General features: G+C 39.1%; 1 protein-coding gene across 2 annotated transcripts in view; it reads left to right on the forward strand.

The window, feature by feature from the left end:
• Window positions 1-21808, forward strand: part of LOC124721118 (SRSF protein kinase 3-like) — a 396756-nt gene that overhangs the window by 340763 nt on the left and 34185 nt on the right. For both annotated transcript variants that reach the window (XM_047245935.1, XM_047245934.1), the window contains exons 10-11: window positions 3266-3390; window positions 17526-17633. In XM_047245935.1, coding sequence (XP_047101891.1) covers window positions 3266-3390; window positions 17526-17633 — 233 coding nt within the window. The remainder of the gene's footprint in view (window positions 1-3265; window positions 3391-17525; window positions 17634-21808) is intronic.

Genomic DNA, 21808 nt, shown 5'->3' on the forward strand with positions numbered 1-21808 from the left:
CTTTTGAAATGTTGATGAAGGGGGAGAGAGTTATTTCCCACAACTCAAGCACTGGCTGCAGAGTGTGAGGCATGTTTTGCATGGTCAGCTATAGCTGCAGCAACTTCATCAACTACTGCTATGGAAATGGGCTGCCTCCCTCTCCCTGCTGCACCACATAATTCACCTGTATCTTCAAATTTCATGATCATATTCTTTCGTCCATTTATTGAGATGGGGCCTCTTTGCAGCTGTTTTTGTCAGTGATACTCCTATAATGCAGCCCTACCAATGCTGTTGTTCTGATAAAACAACTTTTACCAGCACTGCAAAGGCTTTCTTCTCAATAGCCATTGTGTTTCATTTGGAAAACTTCAACCTTCTAAACCTTGCTCACCAACAGCCACTTCACAAAAGAAATTGATACACGTCGCCAAAGCGATAAACTGCGTACTGAAGTCAAAACAGGAAACAGTTCATATACTGACATCTTACAGTACCATCTTTTCACTTGGTGGCAGAAAGTGGAATTATCAATTTTTTCATTACATTCCACATGTGCATTAATTAATGGACATACCTATGATGTTTCAGTGTCCTGCTATGTGTACAGCCCACACTGCAGCACTCGGAACACTGTCAGGCTGCTTGTAGCCACATGGTACAATCTGAGTTAGTCATTTTTATGAACCCAACAGATCTTAAAACCACAACGCTACACAGGACATACAATGTAGGCTTTCACGGCCGGTGTTGTCTTCAGTTGAAACTTCTGGGCTGAGAGGCCATGGTCAATCTATTTTTTTAAAAGAGAGAGAGAGAGAGAGAGAGAGAGAGAGAGAGAGAGAGAGAGAGAGAGAGAGAGAGTTTTAAAGTTAGACAAAATATGGATGTCGACGTTGCACCAGCAGAATGACAATCAATTACTCTTAATCGAGAATGATGACACATTCCAAAGATAGGTATACCGTCGGCATCACATGACGAATGGTGGTGCCCGCTATGCACTCTATAAATGTGAGAGTACCTGGAGCCTCGGTGGCAGTAGCCAAACGACCTCAGAAGATGTCTCCCACAGATGGAGACAAAACGTTAGGTGAAAATTTTATACACCGAACACGGCCTCTCAGCCCAGAAGTTTCAACTGAAGGCTACACATGACAGCTCACTTTTTGCAATTTGTACTTATTTTTCGAAGCCTTGCTGCTTCCCGTGAAATGTATGGAGGAGTTACAGTCATCAGCTATTGCTGCCACCTCCCTCACCCCCATCACTACCCCCACTGCTGACAAGTACTGCTGCCACTCAGTAGATTACCCACTACCTGGCATGTACTACTGCCACTTGCTAGGTTTCTTGCGACCTAGTGCAGACTGCTGACACTTTTGTAAGATCTCCCACCACGTTGTGTGGACTGCTGCCCACTTGGTAGTTTTCCCACTACCTGGTGCAGACTGCTGCCACTTGATAGTTTTCTCAGTATCTGGTGTGAATTACTGGTGCTTGCTGGATTTCCCACTAGTGGGTGTGGACTGCTGCCACTGCCTGGCACTATGTGGTTATGCTGGTGGTTTATCCTCACCAAACCTTCAATGGCTTCTGATGTTCTATGATGTTTCTTCCTAACTCATTTAGGCTTAAAAGTGAACCTTCTAGATTTATCATTGTCTATGTTCTATTCAGACTTCTTTCATCACCTAAATCACAACTTTTGATTTGCCTGTGATTTTGATGGGGCAGAACACACTTATTAAACAAGTTGGTCAGTCTCACACTATATAAACATGTTACTATAATGCCGCCAACAAGAGTGCCAGTTCCTTGCTGTCAGCACCCCTTCCCATAGTCCTTGTCTGACATCACACCCAGAGGGTGTGTTCACTACACCAGTACAATGTAAAGTATACCTCTGACCTCATATGTAGCTACTTATTATATTTAGGTGCAGGCTGTGACAGTGTCACATTGTGTATGGGTGCCAGATGCCTCTCGTCACCATCACAAGTAATTTAAAGACTATGCAGTAAGACAGGCTCATCCAATTTATTGCCCAGTTCCACAGTCATTATTTCAGTAGTGGGTTTATTTTTCAAAATGATAATGCATGAGCAAACTGTATCTACCTTATGTACAACATCGAAGAATGGGATTGGTTTGAGCAGCAATGTCTCGATCAAGTTGTTGGCAAAATGCCAAGGAGTATCCAAGCTTGTTATAATGCGGTGGGAGGAGCATCATGGTGTTGAATGTTAACCAGCAGCAGATTTTGCTTTCAAAAATATACATGGATGTACACTTTTGAGCAGTATGTCTTTATTTTGGCTATTAATTCTTATTCCACACCTAAAATTTCCCCTTCTTAAAGCTTTTTTTATTTCATTTCCTGTCTACACAAGTTTTCAGATATGCAGATCATTGTAAACTTTTAGTGTGCAATTTATTTATAAGTATAAAACTCAGGACACCGAAACCCCATTTGTGGAAAGGCAAATTAGGAAAAATCCACTTTGTTCTGTGAATGTCTATAAATAAATGTTATTTGTATTGTACTTACTGCAAAGGAAAGAGAGTGTTCTTTAAAAAAGTTGCTGTCCAGTTTGTGTATAGCATGGTTTGGAACTGGATGACAATGCAGTATTAACTTGCGTGCTTGTCTGGTGTGTAATGCAGGGTACTTTGTGTACCGCTGCCATTTCTCCCTTTTCCTGTTCCAGTCATGACTGATTCACAGGAAAACAAATGCTGGGAAGCCTCCATGTGAGCTCAAATCTCCCTAATTTTTATCTTTATGGTCTTTTTATAAGTTATATATATGAGGAAGAAATATATCGTTTAAATCAAGTGTAGGGAAATGGAAATAAACCTGAAATTTACCCTTTGTTTTCATCGTAATCTCGGCAAAATGTTTGATATTGATAGATAAATTTCACACACACACAAAAGACTAAAAAGCAGAAAATAATTATTTAAATAACTAACATTTTACAGACTGAGATGGGTGGTAACTACTTTTTTCTGTTAAAGGCATGATTTTGTCCAAAATTTACATGCTGCTTTTGTGCTGAATTATGAGTTTTCAAAAATATTTGAAAGCTTTAATTCATTGCCTCCTTAAGAGTAGTATGGGGATTATTATTTTAAAATGCGCTTTCCATAAGTTAGAATGTAAGTTAACTGGGTTGCCTTAATATGTATATTTCTTTGTTGCACAATTTCAGTCAAGCACGGTACATTTTCCAAATATCTTCCTGTAACTTATGATGACATTGACTCTCTCTTCTCACAGACAAAGCATTCCGGCGTGTTGCATCCTGTCCCGATACAAAAAATCTGGCAAGAACACCTGACCCTGTTCATGAAGTATGTGATATTAAAGTGAAGATTGCTGATTTGGGCAATGCCTGTTGGTGTGTAAGTATTTTTGTCTTCAAAATACATACAATATAACAGTAGAGCAGTAATATACACTTTTTAAAAAGTATTGAAGCAATGACTAATAGTGACCTTGAAAGGATGTAACAAAATGAACAATTAAATTATACAGACCTCTCTAGCAGTATGTAATTCCATTATCACTACTACAACTAATAATAATAATAATCATCATCATCATTGCGTGGTCCTTTCCCAGTTCACTGAAAGCATCACAGAGACGTACTTGACGGTTGGCAACAACTTTTGGAGAGTGATGATATATTTTCTAAATGTTCTTCTCAGTTGTTTTCATTTTTGATTATCACATCTACAGTCTGTTACTGATTTTGGATATTTATACACTATGTGATGAAAAGTATCCAGACACTCCGAAAAACATATGTTTTAGGTACATTATGCTGCCACCTACTACCAGGTACCGTATTTACTCGAATCTAAGCCGCACTCGAATCTAAGCCGCACCTGAAAAATGAGACTCGAAATCAAGGAAAAAATATTTTCCCGAATCTAAGCCGCACCTGAAATTTGAGACTCGAAATTCAAGGGGAGAGAAAAATTACAGGCCGCATCTCCAAATCGGAACAAAGTTGGTCCATTGTAATATGAGACACAATTTAGGTCGAATGAATGACGATACAGCCACAGTAGTTTGGTTCGAGTCGTAAGTTAGCCGTTAAGCTTTACCAGGCAGCCATTGCTATGCGTCAGGCGCTCCGTCCGTATTTATACGGGTACCCTTCCTTTTCCACGTGCTTCGTCTGGTTTGAATCGATAGCTTATTTTCCTTTGATTTGATAAGCGCAGTTTTCTTTGTTAAAGGTGTTTACGTCACTCTAAGCTGAAAATGCGTTACTGTACTGTGTCATGCATTGTTTGTCGCATTCTGATAGTGCGTGTTCACGGCCTGTCGCCGCTCGCGGCATGGCTTGCTTTTGTGCGCGCTACCGCCGCTTTTTTTTTATAAAAAAAAAGAGGAATCGTCTCATTAGCGAAACAATGGCAAGAAACTGCTATTTGTTGTTACTTACACTGCTGCTTTCTTTGATAATGATCAACAAGAACCAAATAATAGACTGCGTATGATAGAAGATGTTCTGAACGAGAGTTTAGCGAAAATTTTTCTCCGTTTGAAAATCTTTGCAGGCGCCTCTTTAGTACATTACATTCTACACAGAAATTAGAGTCATCTTAGATTTAAAAATCAAGTCAATTTCCGTGCTTCATTTCTGACTGTATCACTATTAAGCATAAGAATATTACGAATATAAACATGACATGATATGTATATTCTTCCGCGTTTGCTGTTGTCTCACTCTAGTTTCGTAGTTTATTAGGCAGACCGGATTTAAATGAGATAGCAGCAAACATAAAACAATACATGGCAAAATGTTTATTTGCGTATTATTCTTATGGTGACGAGAATACTGCATGTGATTCACAATTTATAAAAGTTCCTATTATAGCAACCATCTCTTCTCACAGATAGGAAAAAATTCAGAACGAGTTGGCCATATTATTGACAAACATCCCAAACGGTCTTTCCAGTCGGATTTTCGTAGTACATTGAAATGCTGCTACGTTCGAAAATGAACCATGCGGAATTTGTATTTACTTCGTTGGATAATGTATAAAAATGCAGTGGTCGAAACTCGGGGCGGAGAAAATAGCTCGTCTTCCACCTTTTTTTTTTAATTTATTTACTGACGCACAGGTTTTGGCGCCAACATTTATCTTTGTGCGTACATAGCATGCCTGTGTAGCGCTACATATATTCGACGGCAGAAGTAAGTTGTGGCGGCACCCACCAACTTTTTTCCGAATTTTCGCTGGCTTTGCACTCGATTCTAAGCCGCAGGTGGCTTTTTGGATTACAAAAACCGGAAAAAAAGGGCGGCTTAGATTCGAGTAAATACGGTACTCCATATCAGTGACCTCAGTAGTTATTAGACATCGTGAGAGTGCAGAATGGGGTGCTCTGCAGAACTGATGAACTTCAAATGTGGTCAGGTGATTGGGTGTGACTTCTGTCATACTTGTGTATGCGAGATTTCCACACTCCTAAACATCCCTAGGTCCACTGTTTCTGATGTGCTAGTGAAGTGGAAATGTGAAGGGACACGTACAGCACAAAAGCATACAGGCTGACCTTGTCTGTTGACTGACAGACCCAACTGACAGTTGAAGAGGGTTGTAAAGTGTAATAGGCAGACATCTATCCAGACCATCTTACAGGAATTCCAAACAGCATCAGGATCCACTGCAAGTTCTATTACAGTTAGGCGGGAGGTGAGAAAACTTGGATTTCATGGCCAGGCGGCTGCTCATAAGCCACACATCACACTGGTAAATGCCAAACGACACCTCCGTTGGTGTAAGGAGCGTAAATATTGTACTATTGAACAGTGGAAAAATGTTGTGTGGAGTGACGAATCATGGTACACGCAATGTGGCGGTCCGATGGTAGGGTGTGGGTATGGCAAATGCCCGGTGAATGTCTGCCAGTGTGTGTAGTGCCAACAGTAAAATTCGGAGGTGGTGGTGTTATGGTGTGGTTGTGTTTTTCAGGGAGGGGGCTTGTACCCTAGTTGTTTTGTGTGGCATTATCACGGCACCGGCCTACATTGATATTTCAAGCACCTCCTTGCTTCCCACTGTTGAAGAACAATTTGCGGCTGGTAATTGCATCTTTCAACATGATCGAGCACCTGTTCATAATGCACGGCTTGTGTCGGAGTGGTCACACAACAATAACATCCCTGTAATGGATTGGCCTGCACAGAGTCCTGGCCTGAATAGTATAGAACACCATTAATATGTTTTGGAATGCCGACTTCGTGCGAGGCCTCGCCAATCGTCATCGATACCTCATCTCAGTGCAGCACTCCATGAAGAATGAAGAATGGGCTGCTATTCCCCGAGAGACCTTCCAACACCTGATTGAACATATGCCTGTGAGAGTGGAAGCTGTCATCAAGGTTAAGGGTGGGCCAACACCATATTGAGTTCTGGCATTACCAATGGAGGTTGCCATGAACTTGTAAGTCATTTTCAGCCAGGTGTTCGGATACTTTTGATCACATAGTGTAATTCCATCCTCAGAGTTTCATATGGCTGTCTGAATCAATCCACAATAGAGCAAATCAGATACTGAACACATAGAAGATCTACTTTGCAAGTGAATTTCAGAAGCAGATGATTCAAGAAGTACTAGTAACAGTTACACTGACATGGAGACAAAATGCCTGTTGTGAATTTGTATCAAGGCAGGTTTATATGTCTCGACGTCAGTTCGATTATAGCTGGTGCCTTCATGAATCATCTGTTTCTTCTTTGTGTACACTATTTGAGTTGTTCAGTATACTTTTTGACCAACTGATCTGGGCTACCATTCAGATATTTGAGAATAATTATGATAATCCTAAATCCATAACTCTATGTAAATATGGACTGGTTCAAAATAGTCTGAAGACAGAAAGAAGAAAAGATGAAGACATACTGGAAGAAAAGTAAAGAACAAAGAACTGAAATTGGAATGTGGTCCTCAGATGGCCTGCTTGCAGTAAAAGAGAGAGAGAGAGAGAGAGAGAGAGAGAGAGAGAGAGAGAGAGTCACACTTGCAAAGTTATTTTTATTTAAAACTAATGTATTCCACCTTGGTTGGGCATCATCAGATTACGTAAAACTTGTCAAGTGAAGTACATTGCACTGGTGACCAAAGCCCTATGTCAGCAACATACACATAAGGCAGTACGTGTGAAAATCCAGTCATTTAAATTGTTATATCAACAAGTAGAGCATGGTAGTTATCATGCCCCCATTGATTTTCATCCAGATGGTTTTGTGTGTATGTGGCGGACATAGGACTTTTGCAGCCAGCACAGTGTACTTCACTTGACAGTTCTGCGTGATCTAATGACGCCTAACCATGGTGAAATGCATTATTTTTAATAAAAATAACTGTGCAACTGTCTGACTGTTGTATTTTTAATATAACCATGAAAACCAGTTGCTGTATCAGTCAGCCAACGATGGAATGGAATGAATACTCGTAAAATACTTGTTAACCTCTGTGTACTTCAGTTAGGGTGAAAGGATTAGCACAATAGACTTAGATTAATGGACAGTGATCATGAAATCCGTTTCTGACCATCCATATTTAGGTTCCCTGTGCTCTCTGTAAATTGATGAAAACAAATGGCAGGACTGTTTCTTTGAAATGAAAGTGGCAAATGTTCCTCCACATCCTTGTCCTGTTCAAGATTTTACTCCATTTCAAATAATATCATTGTTGATAGACATTAAATCCTAATATTCTTCACTGTTTCGATGCACTTGCTGCTGAATGGGCAGTACTGTGAATAGATAAACAGTGTTACTATCATTTTGTATAGCCAGCCTCGTGATAGAGATCTAATTAAAATACTAGAACCAAAAAATTCTGTACTCTTGATCTAAATGAACTGTCTTGAGAAGGGTTAATATGCTAGAAAAATCTTTGCTCGTGGAGCTAATTATATAATTTAATGTAACTGGACAGATAAAGTGGCAGCAGAATATCCACATAAAAGGAGGTTATAATTAGGAAAGCTTTCAGAGCCAGTGGGTCCTTCTTCAGGCAGAAGGGTTGAAGGGAAAGGAAGATGGGTGAAGGAAAAGTACTGGAGAGGTCTAGGAAAACAGGTAGATTTTGGGAAAGTCACCTAGAACTGTGGGTCAGGGAGGACTTCCCAGACAGGATGAGAAGGAAGTCTGATTGTTGGGGAATGCACTGGACGAGATTCGAAAACTTGAGAGCTTAAAGGTGGAAGACAGGTTAATATGCAAGAAGATATTACTGGTTAAACATCATGCACGAGTTAATAAGAGTGAAAAGCTAAGTGCTTTGTATGTAACAGAGGGGGGAGAGGGGCGGCGAAAAATTGACAGGTAATAAAATAAAAGCTGTAGAAAACTAAAACTGAGTGAAGAAAGTAGTAGTTACTGTGAATAAATTCTGAGACGGATGAAATTAATATAAATTAAGGCCAGGTGGGTGGCGAGAACCAAGGACATGTTGCTAGTGATAGTCTCCACCTATGGAGTTCTGAGTAACTGGTGTCTTGGGGAAGAATCCAGATGGCCTGTGTGATGAAACAGGCACAAAGGTCACTATTGTCATGTTGTAGAGCATGCTCTGCAACAGGATATTGCGTGTTGCCAGTATACACCCTCTGTCTGTGCCCATTCATCCTAACTGATAATTTGAGGGTGGTCATGCTGATGTAAAAGGCCGAACAGAGTTTACTTAACAGCTGGTATATGACGTGTCATTTCACAAGTGGCTTTCCCTTTGATAGTATACATTTTGCCAGTTACAGGGCTAGTATAGGTGGTGATAGGAGAGGGCATGAGGCAAGTCTTTCAGCCGGGACAGTCACTGGGGTAGGAGACATAGGGTAGGGAGATGGGTGCAGGAGCATAGGGTCTGACAAGAATATTGCAGAGATTGAGAAGGTGACGAAAAGCTATTCTAGGTGTGATGGGCAAAATCTCAGACAGAATAGATTCATTTCAGGGCATGATTTTAGGACATCATGGCCTTGTCGAAGTAACTGATTGATACATTCTAGACCAGGATAATACTGAGTGACTAGTGGTGTGCTCCAAAGTTGTTTTTTGGAGGGATCAACAGTACCAGGATTGGATATGGTGGCCTGGGAAATCTGCTTTTGAACTAGGCTGGTGGCATAATTATGTCCATTGAAGGCTTGGGTGAGTGTGGTGGTGTGCTGCTGTAAAGAGCCTGCATCTGAACAAATACATTTGCCTCAAATGCCAAGGCTGTGTGGGAGGAAACATTTGACATGGAAAGGCTGGCAAATGTCAACATCTATGTATCCAATTACATTATTTTGTCAAAAATTGATTGTTTTTGTTATTATAATTATAAAATATTATGTGATGTGACTAACAAGCTGGTATATGTGAGGGTCATTCAATAAATAATGTCCCATATCATTATTATTATTATTATTATTATTATTATTATTATTACTATTATTATTATTATTATTATTATTATTATTATTATTATTTTACAGCTTGTACCATATATAGGTAAAGGTCTTTTAGTTACTTCAAGAAGGGGAGAAGGAAGAAAGATTAGGGTTTAATGTCTTGTTAACATCGTAGTCATTATAGACAGAGCACAAGCTTGGAGTGTTTCAAAAATGGGAAAGGAAATTGGCTGTGCCCTTTTAAAGGAACCATACGAACATTTACCTGGAGTGAATTGGGGAAGTCGTTGAAAATGTAAATCCAGATGATCAGGTGCATATTTGAAGTGTCGTTCTCCTGAATGCGAGTCCAGTGTGCTAACCACTACGCTCAGTGTTGTCAACTCTGTGACACATATTTCAGCTAACCAACTCTCGAAACCTGCTAGAAATCGGCCAGAAAAAAGTATTTGTGTGAGAAACATGCTGCCTTTTGTACACATAATCTTTCTTTCTTCAGACTACTGAACATTAAGATTTCCATATCATGATACTATTTTTTGTAAGTATAACACATGAATTTGGAATGGAACAATTGACTCCATATGAGAAATGGGTATTTTAGAGTCATCCACTACTACTTCCATGAATTGTCTTACTATGGGTCCTTGGTTGTCACTGCTAATGCCACTATTCTTGCCATGGGCTTGAATGGTATGTACAAAATAAACCATTTGATCCACGCCAAAGGTGGATGGTCTCGAATAGGCACATGCTTAGACAGAAAGTAGAAATGATTACACATACATGTAATCTGAATGACACAATGCATTAACTTAACTTGAACAGCAAGTTCAAGAGTGAATATGTTAATCAAAGCCTACCTGTAATAAATGATTACAGTACAAAATGCTACTATAAACTGCTGAGACTTGAGCTGACTCTGCGAAGAGACTGGGCTGGCCTTGCGGTGTCTTATTATGGCAGCTCAGTGGGGGCACTTCATGCATGTAGGTGGTGTGTCATCAAGCTGGCCGTGGATTGGTGAAGCTGTAACATGGTTTACCACCAACTTCGGGATGCATTATGTGTGGTGTGGTATTGGCACTGTACAACACCACACAAAAAATATTTATTTTATAAAGGATGGTAATGTAGAAAACTCTAAACATTGATAAATTTATGCAGTTATTCAGTCATTTCAGATTTTACCTATTTATTTCAGAACTGCATCTTCAAATTGAAATTGTGACAGCACAATCTGGGGTGCTGAAGGGTAGCACGAATTGTCAGTATAGAACTGAGCCTCCTGTTCCTATATAAGCTTTTGGAATATTCATTTCACTAAAGCACCTCTCTCCCTCTGCATTTGACCAAGGCAGCACTAGAAGTATCTTAGCCAAATTGCAGATTTCACTGAAAGGCTTGTATTTACTTGCATTCTCACATTTTGATACTTCAGACCAAAATACAACCCTCTATGTCACATTCTCCCACATCACAACATTGATTTTCTGCCACTGGAGTTCTACGTCAGACAGGGTCAGTATGTCTGGTCTGGTGCCTCTTTCCAAAGTTAGTGATGTGGTATTGTCATTTACTCCTCTTAAACAGTTTCCTGATGCTTTAGATGATATGTTATGTAGCACTTCAACATTTTTTTGGGAGACTGGATTAGAGCTCACTGATGATGTGTACAATAATGTTAATGCAAATTTTCTGAATTCCCATTTCAGTATTCAGTCATTCTACTGATTGTACAGGAATTTCCTATTTGCTTTTCAAAAGTGGAACCCAAATGTAGCTTGGAATGAAGAAAATTTTTAACATTTGGAAAAAAAAAAACAGGGCCTCTTGACACCCTTTTTCAGTTACCATTTGTACAAAAGTCCAGATTAAAATCATGAGATCATGCAACAGTTGATAGGATTAGCAGATTTAAACTGGAGTGCCATATTAATTATGTTGTACTCTCGCAGAATTGGTCCTAGAAATACAATTTTTTCCTATTGTCTTCGTACATTTTATGAAGTGTCTGAGCGGTATAGCACCAAATTGAGATCCATTGTCTTCCAACGATTTGTAATACCTTCAAGGGATCCTTATCATAAAATGTATTATACAAACTATAGTAGGCCTTTTACCGTGTTAAGGAGTGGTGAAACCAATTGCGTGTTTCTGAAAGGTGGATTCTAAGTGGGCTGGTAATTCTTCTTTGCAAGAATGAGAAAGGGCCAACTGGATGGAGTGACAAGAACGTGGTATGAGGATTAGCTGTGGGATTTTTAGTTCATAGTAGCATTCTGTATTGTGAAAATTTATGATAAGAGTCAGTCTCTCTCTCTCTCTCTCTCTCTCTCTCTCTCTCTCTCTCTCTCTTTCTCTCTCTCTCTGACTTGCTGTTCAAGTTACATGAAGTTATTGTGCTGTTCAGATTGCGTGTGATTATAATCATTTCTTCTTTCTGCCTAAGCACCAAGGAAGCTTGGCACCCACTTCTGACTGATCCAACAGTTTGTTTCATAGGTGCTATCCAAGCCTATGGCAAGAGTAGTGTTATTAGCAGTGACAACCCAGGACCCTCAACATCAACACAATTCATGGAAGAAGTGGATGACTCTGAAATACCTGTTTTTCATATGGAGTGAATTGTACTATTCAAAATTCATGGGTTATGTTTATGAAAATGAGTATTGTGATATGAGAATCTTAATGTTCAGCAGTCTGAAAAAAGCCAACGGCTTTGCCACAGTGGCAACGCCAATTCCCGACAGATCACCAAAGTTAAACACTGTCGGGCTGGGCTAGCACTTGGATGGGTGCCTGTTCGGTCTGTTGAGCGCTGTTGGCAAGTGGATTGCACTCAGCCCTTGCAAGACAAACTGAGGAGCTTCTTGATTGAGAAGCAGTGGCTCCAGTTTTGTAAACTGACATACGACAGGGAGAGCGGTGTGCTGACCACATGTCCCTCCGCATCCAGTGATGCCTGTGGGCTGAGAATGACTCAGCAGGTGGTCAGTACCATTGGGCTTTCATGGCCTGTTCAGGCAGAGTTCAGTTTAGTCTGGTTTTAATCTGAAGAAAGAAAGATTATGTGTGTAAAATAAAGCATGCTCCTCATACATTTTTTTTCTTTTTTTCTGGTGTATTTGTAGTAGATTTTGAAAGTTGGTAAGTCAAAGTATGTGTGACAGAGCTGGCAACATTGGGCACAGTTGTTGGCACACAGGACTCGCATTTGGGAGGACGACATTTCAAATACACATCCGGCACAACCAGATATCCCTAAATCACTCCAGGCACATGCCAGGATGGTTCCTTTGAAAGGGTGGGGCCGATTTCCTTTCCCATCTTTAACACAATCCAAGCTTGTGCTCTGTCTCTAATGACTTCGATGCTGACGGGACATTAAACTCTAAGGTGAGCATAACCTCCATTGACATCGACAACCATAACAGGTGTGTTATCTGTGCCTATACCATGCATTATCTGCAGATTCAGTTCAACAGTTAATATAGCTTTCACATCTTCAACAGTTGTTTTTGTATCACCTGAGTCAGTTTATTGTAGTTTCAAAAATGTTGAAACTACACACCCTTTGTTTTGGGGAAGTATAAAATACAAACACCTAGCTGTTTCTTGTCAGTAATGTCAGTGCCCTTGTCTACAAGCATGGTATACAAACTAACACCAACATAGTTTTCAACAGCCCTTTAAAGTGTAGATATACAGGTATTACATTTTTTATCACTTCACTGCATTTTATGTGATGTATTTTCAGATCACTTATTTGGAAAAACAGTTTGTTCAGCTTATTGAGATGATCAACACACTGTATAGCATAATGCATACTCTCAAATAATGCCATTCCACCCTTGGCCGCGGTTATTGTGACTGATGTAACTTCAGGCTGAAAATTCAGTTTAGACACTCTTGCACAAGAAAATGGTTTAACCACTTTCACATTCTTGTCAGATTTAGAATAATCTCTGTTCCGAATACTTGCAGCTGAGAAGGCATCATCAAAAATGACATCTCACCTTTGTTTTATCTGTAAGAATCTTTTGAAAACAATATTAACTCTTCATCTTTTAACCATTCTTCTCTAAATTGTGCATATGGAATATTTTAACAAAACATTTACACATTGAAGAAAACTGTCTTCTTATTCACAATGTTCAAAATGGAAAGAGTTTAATAAATGCACTGAAAACAGAGACTGCTGCCAGCATACAATTGTTAATAAGAATGCCGCCTACAATTGTTAATAAGAATGCCAGTAATAGCTATGCAGACACTATTGTAGCAAGTGTGACTGTTCAACCAAGCAACATATTGTGGTCCCGCTGCAGTCTGTTAATGCATCAGATGCCATGCAGTAGGCAGTAATAATCAGAATACTGATTGTTAAACAGTTTGTGAAACCATCTCTTCTATAAGTCCTTACAAAATATTAATACCATTATTAACATAATGGAATTTCCTGTTTGAACAGTAACATTTTACTAACAACATGAATTAGGTTAATAAAATTAATCCAATTATTTAGTTGTGTTTTAATTTATTAAAATATAGCAATATAATAAATCTGCCAGGTTTTTGGCTGCTGTCTGAGAAAATATAATCTGCCATAGTCACTCAAAAATTGGCTGAGTTGGCAATACTGACTGTGCCACTTCATAGGGTGCTTAAAATTTGAATGTTTCTTCTGCATGTGTGTGAAGTTTCGAACAGTGCCGACAGATGGCAGAGCCATAATGAACCATCAAAATTGTATCTATGCAAGACACTCATTACAAGCTATATGTTGTAACTGAATTTTAGTTTGTGGAAAAAGTAACTATGGTCATATCCATAAACCCTTGAGTGCGGTGTATGGCAATGATGCAGTTGATAAGAGTATTGTTGGGTGATGAATAAAAGAGAGTTAAAGTTTCAGGAAGTGCAGAAACTGATCTCTAGGATTGGCCACATTTGGAATGTCCTGTCACAACCACTGCTCCGAACACGATGAAATGTGTGAGTGCCATTATTTGTGGAAACTGACACATCACAACTCAACAGTTGGCTCCAGCTATCAGTGAGCATTGTAAGTGCATGTGCAGTGATTAAGACTTTCATATTCAAAGGTGTGATCAAGGCAGATTCTCTGAATGCTTACCACAGTTCACAAGATTCAAAGAAAAGCCAATTCATCTGAACTTTGGAGCAGTTTGAGCCCAATGGAGAGCCCTTTCTGTTATGAATCATTACAAGTGACAACAACTAAGTGCAGTCACTGGAGTGGCACCACCCACAGCCATCAAAAAATAAGAAATTCAAGGTAGTACACTCCTTCCTCTGACAGCAACATCGTGATGACAGTCTTTGGAATAGTGCTGTGACAGTCAAATGGATGTGTTAGTATGATATTGCAATGCCTGTGTTATTCCAAATAATGAAGCAATGTTCCATTGGACATGCATGTATGTGCTGGACCAGGACTTGAACCCAAATTTTCCACTTACTGCAAATAGTGGTCCTACCATATGGCTATCTAAGCATGACTCGCAGCCAGACCCAAACTTCCATAAGTCGTCAGCCATGTGTATACAACCTGTATCTGTACACCCATTATGTATATTCTTGTACAAGGGGAGACATTTTCCTTGAAACTCCCTTGCCTGGTGTTGGTGGATAACACAGGTATTACAATATCGTATTTATCTGCCAACACTGGGCAAGTGACTTTCGAGTAATACAAATTGTATACGTCACATGGTCGATGTCTTAATGGAAGTCAGGGTCTGGCTGTGAGCTACGCTTGGATAGCCAGATGGTAAGATGACTGCTCGCGATAAGCAGGAAATCTGGGTTAGAGACCTGGTCCAGCGATAAATTTTCATTGTCGTCATTCCATTATACAATTGATGGTTATCCATATTCGCAACTGTGAATACATTTAATGTGTTGCTATTAGGGTTAATCATTAGTTCAGAGTCATATGTGAAGGCTCTGAACAAACTCAAGAACTGTTTCTGATGTATTTGATCAGAAATGAATCCAAAAGTATCTTGTTCCAACACGGCAGTACATGCCCAACACAAATTTCAAAACCCAAGAACACATTGCCAAATTGAGTTGTACATCATTGCCTCATCTACCCTACAGTGGAAACCTCTGGCCCATTTGGACTGTGGCGTGTTCGGGCCACTTAAGGATTCTCTACATGTGACACACTTTAAAGATGAAGATGTTGATGAGTGTGATTCATGCAATGAAAACATATCTGCAAACACAGGACAAGTCCTTTTACCAACAGAAAATACAGGCTCTTACACAAAAGTGGCATAAGGCCATATAATGTGCTGGCAAGACTATATAGAAAAGTAGTATATGTAAAAGAAATCTTGTCATCAATAATGTTCAGAGAAAAGGATTTTGGGCATCATTTAATGCATGTACCTCATAGTTGGAGAAGGCCTGTTATTGGAGAACAATTTACTCTAACTGAGAACAGTACCAACAGGAACAGAATTTTCTGCAAGTTCTGTATCCAAAATTTTTAAAGAAGTGAGATCTATTGTGTCTTTCACCTTCCACCCAAGAACTATTTCATAGCATTGCCTTCCAAGATTGACTGGTACTCACAGATTACGTATGTAGCATGTTCTTTCCAAATGTGATAGGGCATGCATTGACTACATTATTTGCACAATCACAGGATTGCTAGGAACTCCAGCACCAAACAAAGGCCTTACTGTCCAGAAACTATACCCTCAAGACTCATGAAAAAACATGAACTGAACTACAGTGACACAGTATTGCTTATCGAAGCACCAACGTACTGACACCAAGATGAAATGTGAAGGTGTTTGTGAACACTGGAATGATAGAGATACCTGTTACAGGAGGCAGCATATTTCTAAAAGTCCTGTTAGAACTCTCTAAATCGCTCCTTTTACTGCAAGCAACACACAAACAAAGCTCACAATATGAGCATCAGAAGGCCACTCTCTTCCATAATGGGCTGATAGTGGCTATCACTCGGTGTGGTAGAAAATGGTGTTCGGAATTATGGCCATAAATTCATGTTTGGAAAAACAAACGGAAAGTAGGAAAAGCAATTGTAATAGGATAAATTGTATCTTCTGAAGAACATTGCAATATATATCTAAAGTGCTGTCTATATGTCAAGATACAATATACTGATCTCTTCTTCTTCTTCTTCTTCTTCTTCTCCTCTATTAACTGCAGGTCTCTTCCCCCCCGCCCCCTCACACTTCTCACCCTCATCCTCCACCCAATGATCATTTCCTATCTATTAAAACAATCCTCCTTTCCAGCAGTGTTTAAATTTCAGAAGTCAGCACAACTGCAGATACTGGAGACAATAATCTTTATATCTGGTGGGTGACAGTGTAGAAATACAGGCTCTCCTAACCATATGTTGTGAGTAGATGAATTCTCAGTTCAAAGTGGATCAATACACCAACATGTTTAAAAAACAAAATATTTTGACATTTCTGCTGTTCATCATCGTCATCATCATCATCATCATCATCATCATCATCATCATCATCTACCATCTACCTCCTGCACCCAAAGGAACTGGTGTTGTTACGTACAAAATCCACACCCTGGAAACCCCTTGGACTTTTTGGACACTACAGCAGATGTGATCAATTATATACATAATGTGTCTGTAAGTTTGTAAATTCTGTACATATTTCATTTGTATTTCTAAAGTGATATGTAATTTCCATATGAGTAATAATAATAATAATATAATAATAATAATAATAATAATAATAATAATAATAATAATAATAATAATAATAATAATATTGTTGTGCATGATTTCTTTGGGACTGTGAAAGGAATTAGTTGTTTGCAAATGTTAAATTAGTTGGGCCTGTTAACAAACATCTTTGAACTTAGTGTAGTTCAGATTGTTACTGATCTGTATGTGAACTGATAATTTTACTTGTTTTAATTAATTAATTAATTAATTCTCAACAAATATTATGAACAAGCATTTGCTGCAGTTTCTCATATTTGTCTACTTGAGTTACCATCATTTTTGTTTCCATGTTAGTTTAATGATTGAGATGTTGATAGTAGGGGCTTTGACTGTTAGTTTTGTTATTTTTGCAGTACCATCATTTTACAGAAGATATTCAAACTAGACAGTACCGCTGTTTAGAAGTTCTCCTGGGTGCGGGATATGGAACTCCTGCTGATATATGGAGCACTGCATGTATGGTATGTTGGTTTGGATTTTAATGCATACGACTATAGACTTGGGTTCCCATACATGAATAGAGAACTATGCTGCCCCCGAAGTCCCAAAAGTTCATTAATATTTGAAAATTCAAAACTTCACATAATGTAAGGAGAAGGGTAAAAATTGACATGCACACTTGAAATGACATGGGGCTTGACTGAAACAAAAGAGTGTGCATAAAATGACCAACAGATGATGCTTCATATGATACAAAAGCAATAATTAACACAACAGTTGAATTTTAGTATAGACGATGTTCTTTAGAACAAACGTTGAACATTTCAGCTATCATTCATCAACAATACCCACAGTAGAGGTACAGCACTGAACAGCATGTCAGTAGGTATGGTGAGAGATTGCTGATGGATGTTGTTTTTAGCATCCCTAATGAGGTTGGGTGACTGCAGTAGACATGCAACTTCAGGTAACCACCCAACCAATAATCACACAATTGAGGTCTGGCGACCTGGGAGGCCAAGCATGATGGCAGTGGCAGTTAGCATGTGATCCTCATGAAACAATGTGCACAAGAGATCTTTTAACACATGTAGTAAAATAGGGTGGAATGCCATTCTGTATAAAAGTTATATCTTGCAGCAGGTTTTCATGAGCCAGAGTAGGGATGATATGATTCTGTAAAACATCAATATACCTCTCGCCCATCGTGCCGACAGTTTGATAAGAAGGGCCCCACTTTCCCTCAAAGAAAGTGCTACCTGTTGGCCAGTTTTTGCACTTGTTTTTGGTTTCAATAAAACCTGTGTCATTTCAGGCATGTGTGTCAAATTTTACCTCTCTACCTGCATTATTCTGTGAATTAATGTTAACGGACTTTTGGGTCAGCCTTTACATTGGTAGCTGTAGCTTTAATATGTCTTTGGCAGCTGTGACCCCTAGATGATGATAGCCTGTATATAGGTGTGGCAGGTTCTCCATAAAACTGGAGAAGTTGCATAGCAGTTCGAGTCTGGCAGTGGCTGGATAAAAGGCACTGGAAAGGAAGAAATGAATTACACAAAATTTGGGCAGGTTAAAAATGTGTTTCCACTTTGATGAAAAGAATCATAAGCAACAAAACCTGGTATCCTCAGTATTCCCATTGCATAAAATTTTCTGTGCAGCAATTGGGATCAAATTTTACCTGGTGAAAATAGTCACATGTGACAACATCAGAAGTAAAGGTTAAGTAAAGATGCAAATTATAGATACCAAACGTGTCATTTATCTCTCTGGATGGATTCTGCTGTTGATACACGTGGTCTCTCTCCTAGGAGTTGACAGGCATATTTTCATTTTCTCTGGTGTTTCAACAGATGCTTGCAATTTCATTTTTGCATTGTCTAAGTGGAGTCAGTCCAAACAAATAGTGCTCATCACACCTTCCACGTGTCACCCGGTATTGACAGAAAGTATTAGTTTGTTTCTTGTTACACGCAAAATGATTTCAAAGTGGAATTTCATGTACTCATTCTAAAGAGCGCTCCCAAATTAGTTTAGCCTGGTATTCATTTTATTGATATGTATTTATAAGGACAGGAAAACTTGAAGAATAACCAGTACTCCAGCAGTGGCAGCACTGCCATGGCCTTCACTGACTGCTACCGTCAAGCATGCAGCGCTACTGAGTCACTGCTGCATTGCTGTTTATTCCTTGTGTTTTACTTTCCTTGTTAATGCACATTGATAAAACAAATATCAAACTAGACTAATTTAGGAGTGTTCTATCAAATGGGCACATAAAATTTAGATCTAAAAATAATAATTTCCCTTCCAAACACATAGCATCGTTTGAAAGATGGGACAAGAAGTAATTTTTAAGCTCACTTCAGCTACACAGTTCGAAAACTAAGGGTGTGTGTGTGTGTGGGCTCATGTGCAAGGCACCGCCAGTTAGTTATTTAAATTAGTGTGCTAGTTGATTCAGATTTTCAGTTGGTTTCTCATATTTTGATTTGTGGTTCTGTACAGTCTACTTCATCTTCTCTGCTGCTTGCATTTGAATGTCTTTTACTTGTCTCTCATGACTCACATCTGCTCAGTGATGTAGGAACAGCGGCAGCATTGTAAATTTCAGTCTTGTTTGTCCATGTTTTGTATTTTTGCTATTATTTATTGGCTTACATATTGGTGAATTTTGTTTTTGTCTTGTCAGTATTCTTATCGTATTTATATGTAATATCACAACCAGAAGTGTTAAAATGTTTCAGAATGTTCTGGTATTTCATAACCACCAACAACTCTGTCTTATAGATTCATTACTCTTAAATGCCTTTCATGAAATTGATGGTTGGGCATTTACTTTGGTTCAGTCTGATCTTCCAAATGTTGCATCATTGGGTAATTTTGACCAACTACTGCTGAAGTTTTTGGTGTGCGAATAAAAGATTCTGCAAATCTTGTAGATTAAAGTGTTCTCTACACAAAATAATGTTGATACTGACATCATTCTGTTTACAGAATGTGACATAATGCTGAATCTTTTGGTAATCCTGTCATAATGGGCCATGTATGTATGAAATGAATCATATTTGTTACAAAGAATTGTCACTTGGAATGTATGTGGTTGGCACAGTAGGTAGATTTATATTTGGGAGGAGCTGTGTTCAGATTCTCATCTCATCGCTATGATTTAGGTTCTCTGTGGTTTCCCTAAATTGATTCAGGTGTATGCCAGGATCCTCCTCCTAAAAATGGTTTATTGAAATGTGGATGGACAATTGGCATAACTTCCCTAGAACAAATAAATGACCACGTCTAGCTGTAAAATATTGATTGCAATGTGGTATTGGCTGTTTTTAGTAATGTATCATCTTCAGCATAGAATATAAAATCATATAAAATCATAGATAACAAAGAGAAATGTAATATCTATAGTCCCACAGTGGAATAACCAGACATTAGTAAATTGTATTGGGTATTTACATGCATATTGTAAGGTGTTAATGCATTGTGTATGACAATTTCATAATACATACATCAAACAGTATAATACAATATAAGCTGTATCAGTCTAATGAATGATGATTTCAGAATACATGTGATACAAACAGTGCACCTACCAACGAACTGTTGAATCAAAACTAGTCAGTAAAAGACACTGCTAGTGTACATTACATCTTTTCATATTTTATAAGTGTAATGTAAACTGTTCTAACCTGCAAATGTGGGTTTAGAATGACATGACGGATGAGCCATCTGCAGGCTCCATAGTAGCAACCAAACTCCTGCCTTGGAGGACAGCATTTCACAGTCAGGACGGTCCTGCTGCCATCCATCAACACCAGGAAAAGCTTCTAATCCAGTAGCAATGGCTGCTTGCAAGAATTCAGTGGACGTTCATGTCACGGCCACTTCTCACTCAGGGTCACATAATGTTAACTCAGGCACATGCTTCCAAATGGGGTAAAGTGTGTCAGAGCAGGACGTGGACATCAGCTAGCCACTCCACTGACATGACCTTCCAATGTCCACGGCACTGCTGATAGACCACGAGGCTGCAGAGAGCATATCTGGGGGGGGGGGGGGGGGGTTATTGCAACAATTCAACATTGTAGCTCAAAACTAAATACAGGATGCTATATCTTGCAGCAGAGTTGTCCTAGCCAGTCCTGCCCATCACCACCCCACCTTCACAACTTACCACTCCACAACCTCTACAACATAGCGACCTCACTCTCCCTGGGTCGCTATAGAGTTGTGTCAGAAGTATTTTGGTGTCAGTGAACCTCGTTTGGCATTGGTGCCAGCTCAGTCAACCTCCACGCAGCACATCTTTGGAACCACAGCACACTATTTTGATTGTGGGGTGAATGAGCAGACTATTGATTTTTCTTATTGTTTTCCCTGTTTAATGTGTGAAGCAAGTAAAGTACAGTAATTTAATGGTTACATTTATGCAGCTATGGGAACCAATTGATCTTTCGCAATTCCATACAAATTACGGCCTTTGAGGTGTGGTCATTGTAATTTGCCAGTACATTCTACACATTGTAAAGAGTCAGTACCAGTACTTTTTATTAAATGTTGTCGGGATGGGTTTGTGGCTAGTCAGATGGCTGATGATAAGAAGTAAGATGTAAGTATGACTTGTTGTGAGTGTATTTTGTGTTCCTTAGTATGTATTGGAGATTAAGGTTCTGCAACGGCAGATTTT

The sequence above is a fragment of the Schistocerca piceifrons genome, chromosome X, assembly GCF_021461385.2.
Source record: "Schistocerca piceifrons isolate TAMUIC-IGC-003096 chromosome X, iqSchPice1.1, whole genome shotgun sequence".
In the NCBI taxonomy this organism is placed as follows: Eukaryota; Metazoa; Arthropoda; class Insecta; order Orthoptera; family Acrididae; genus Schistocerca; species Schistocerca piceifrons.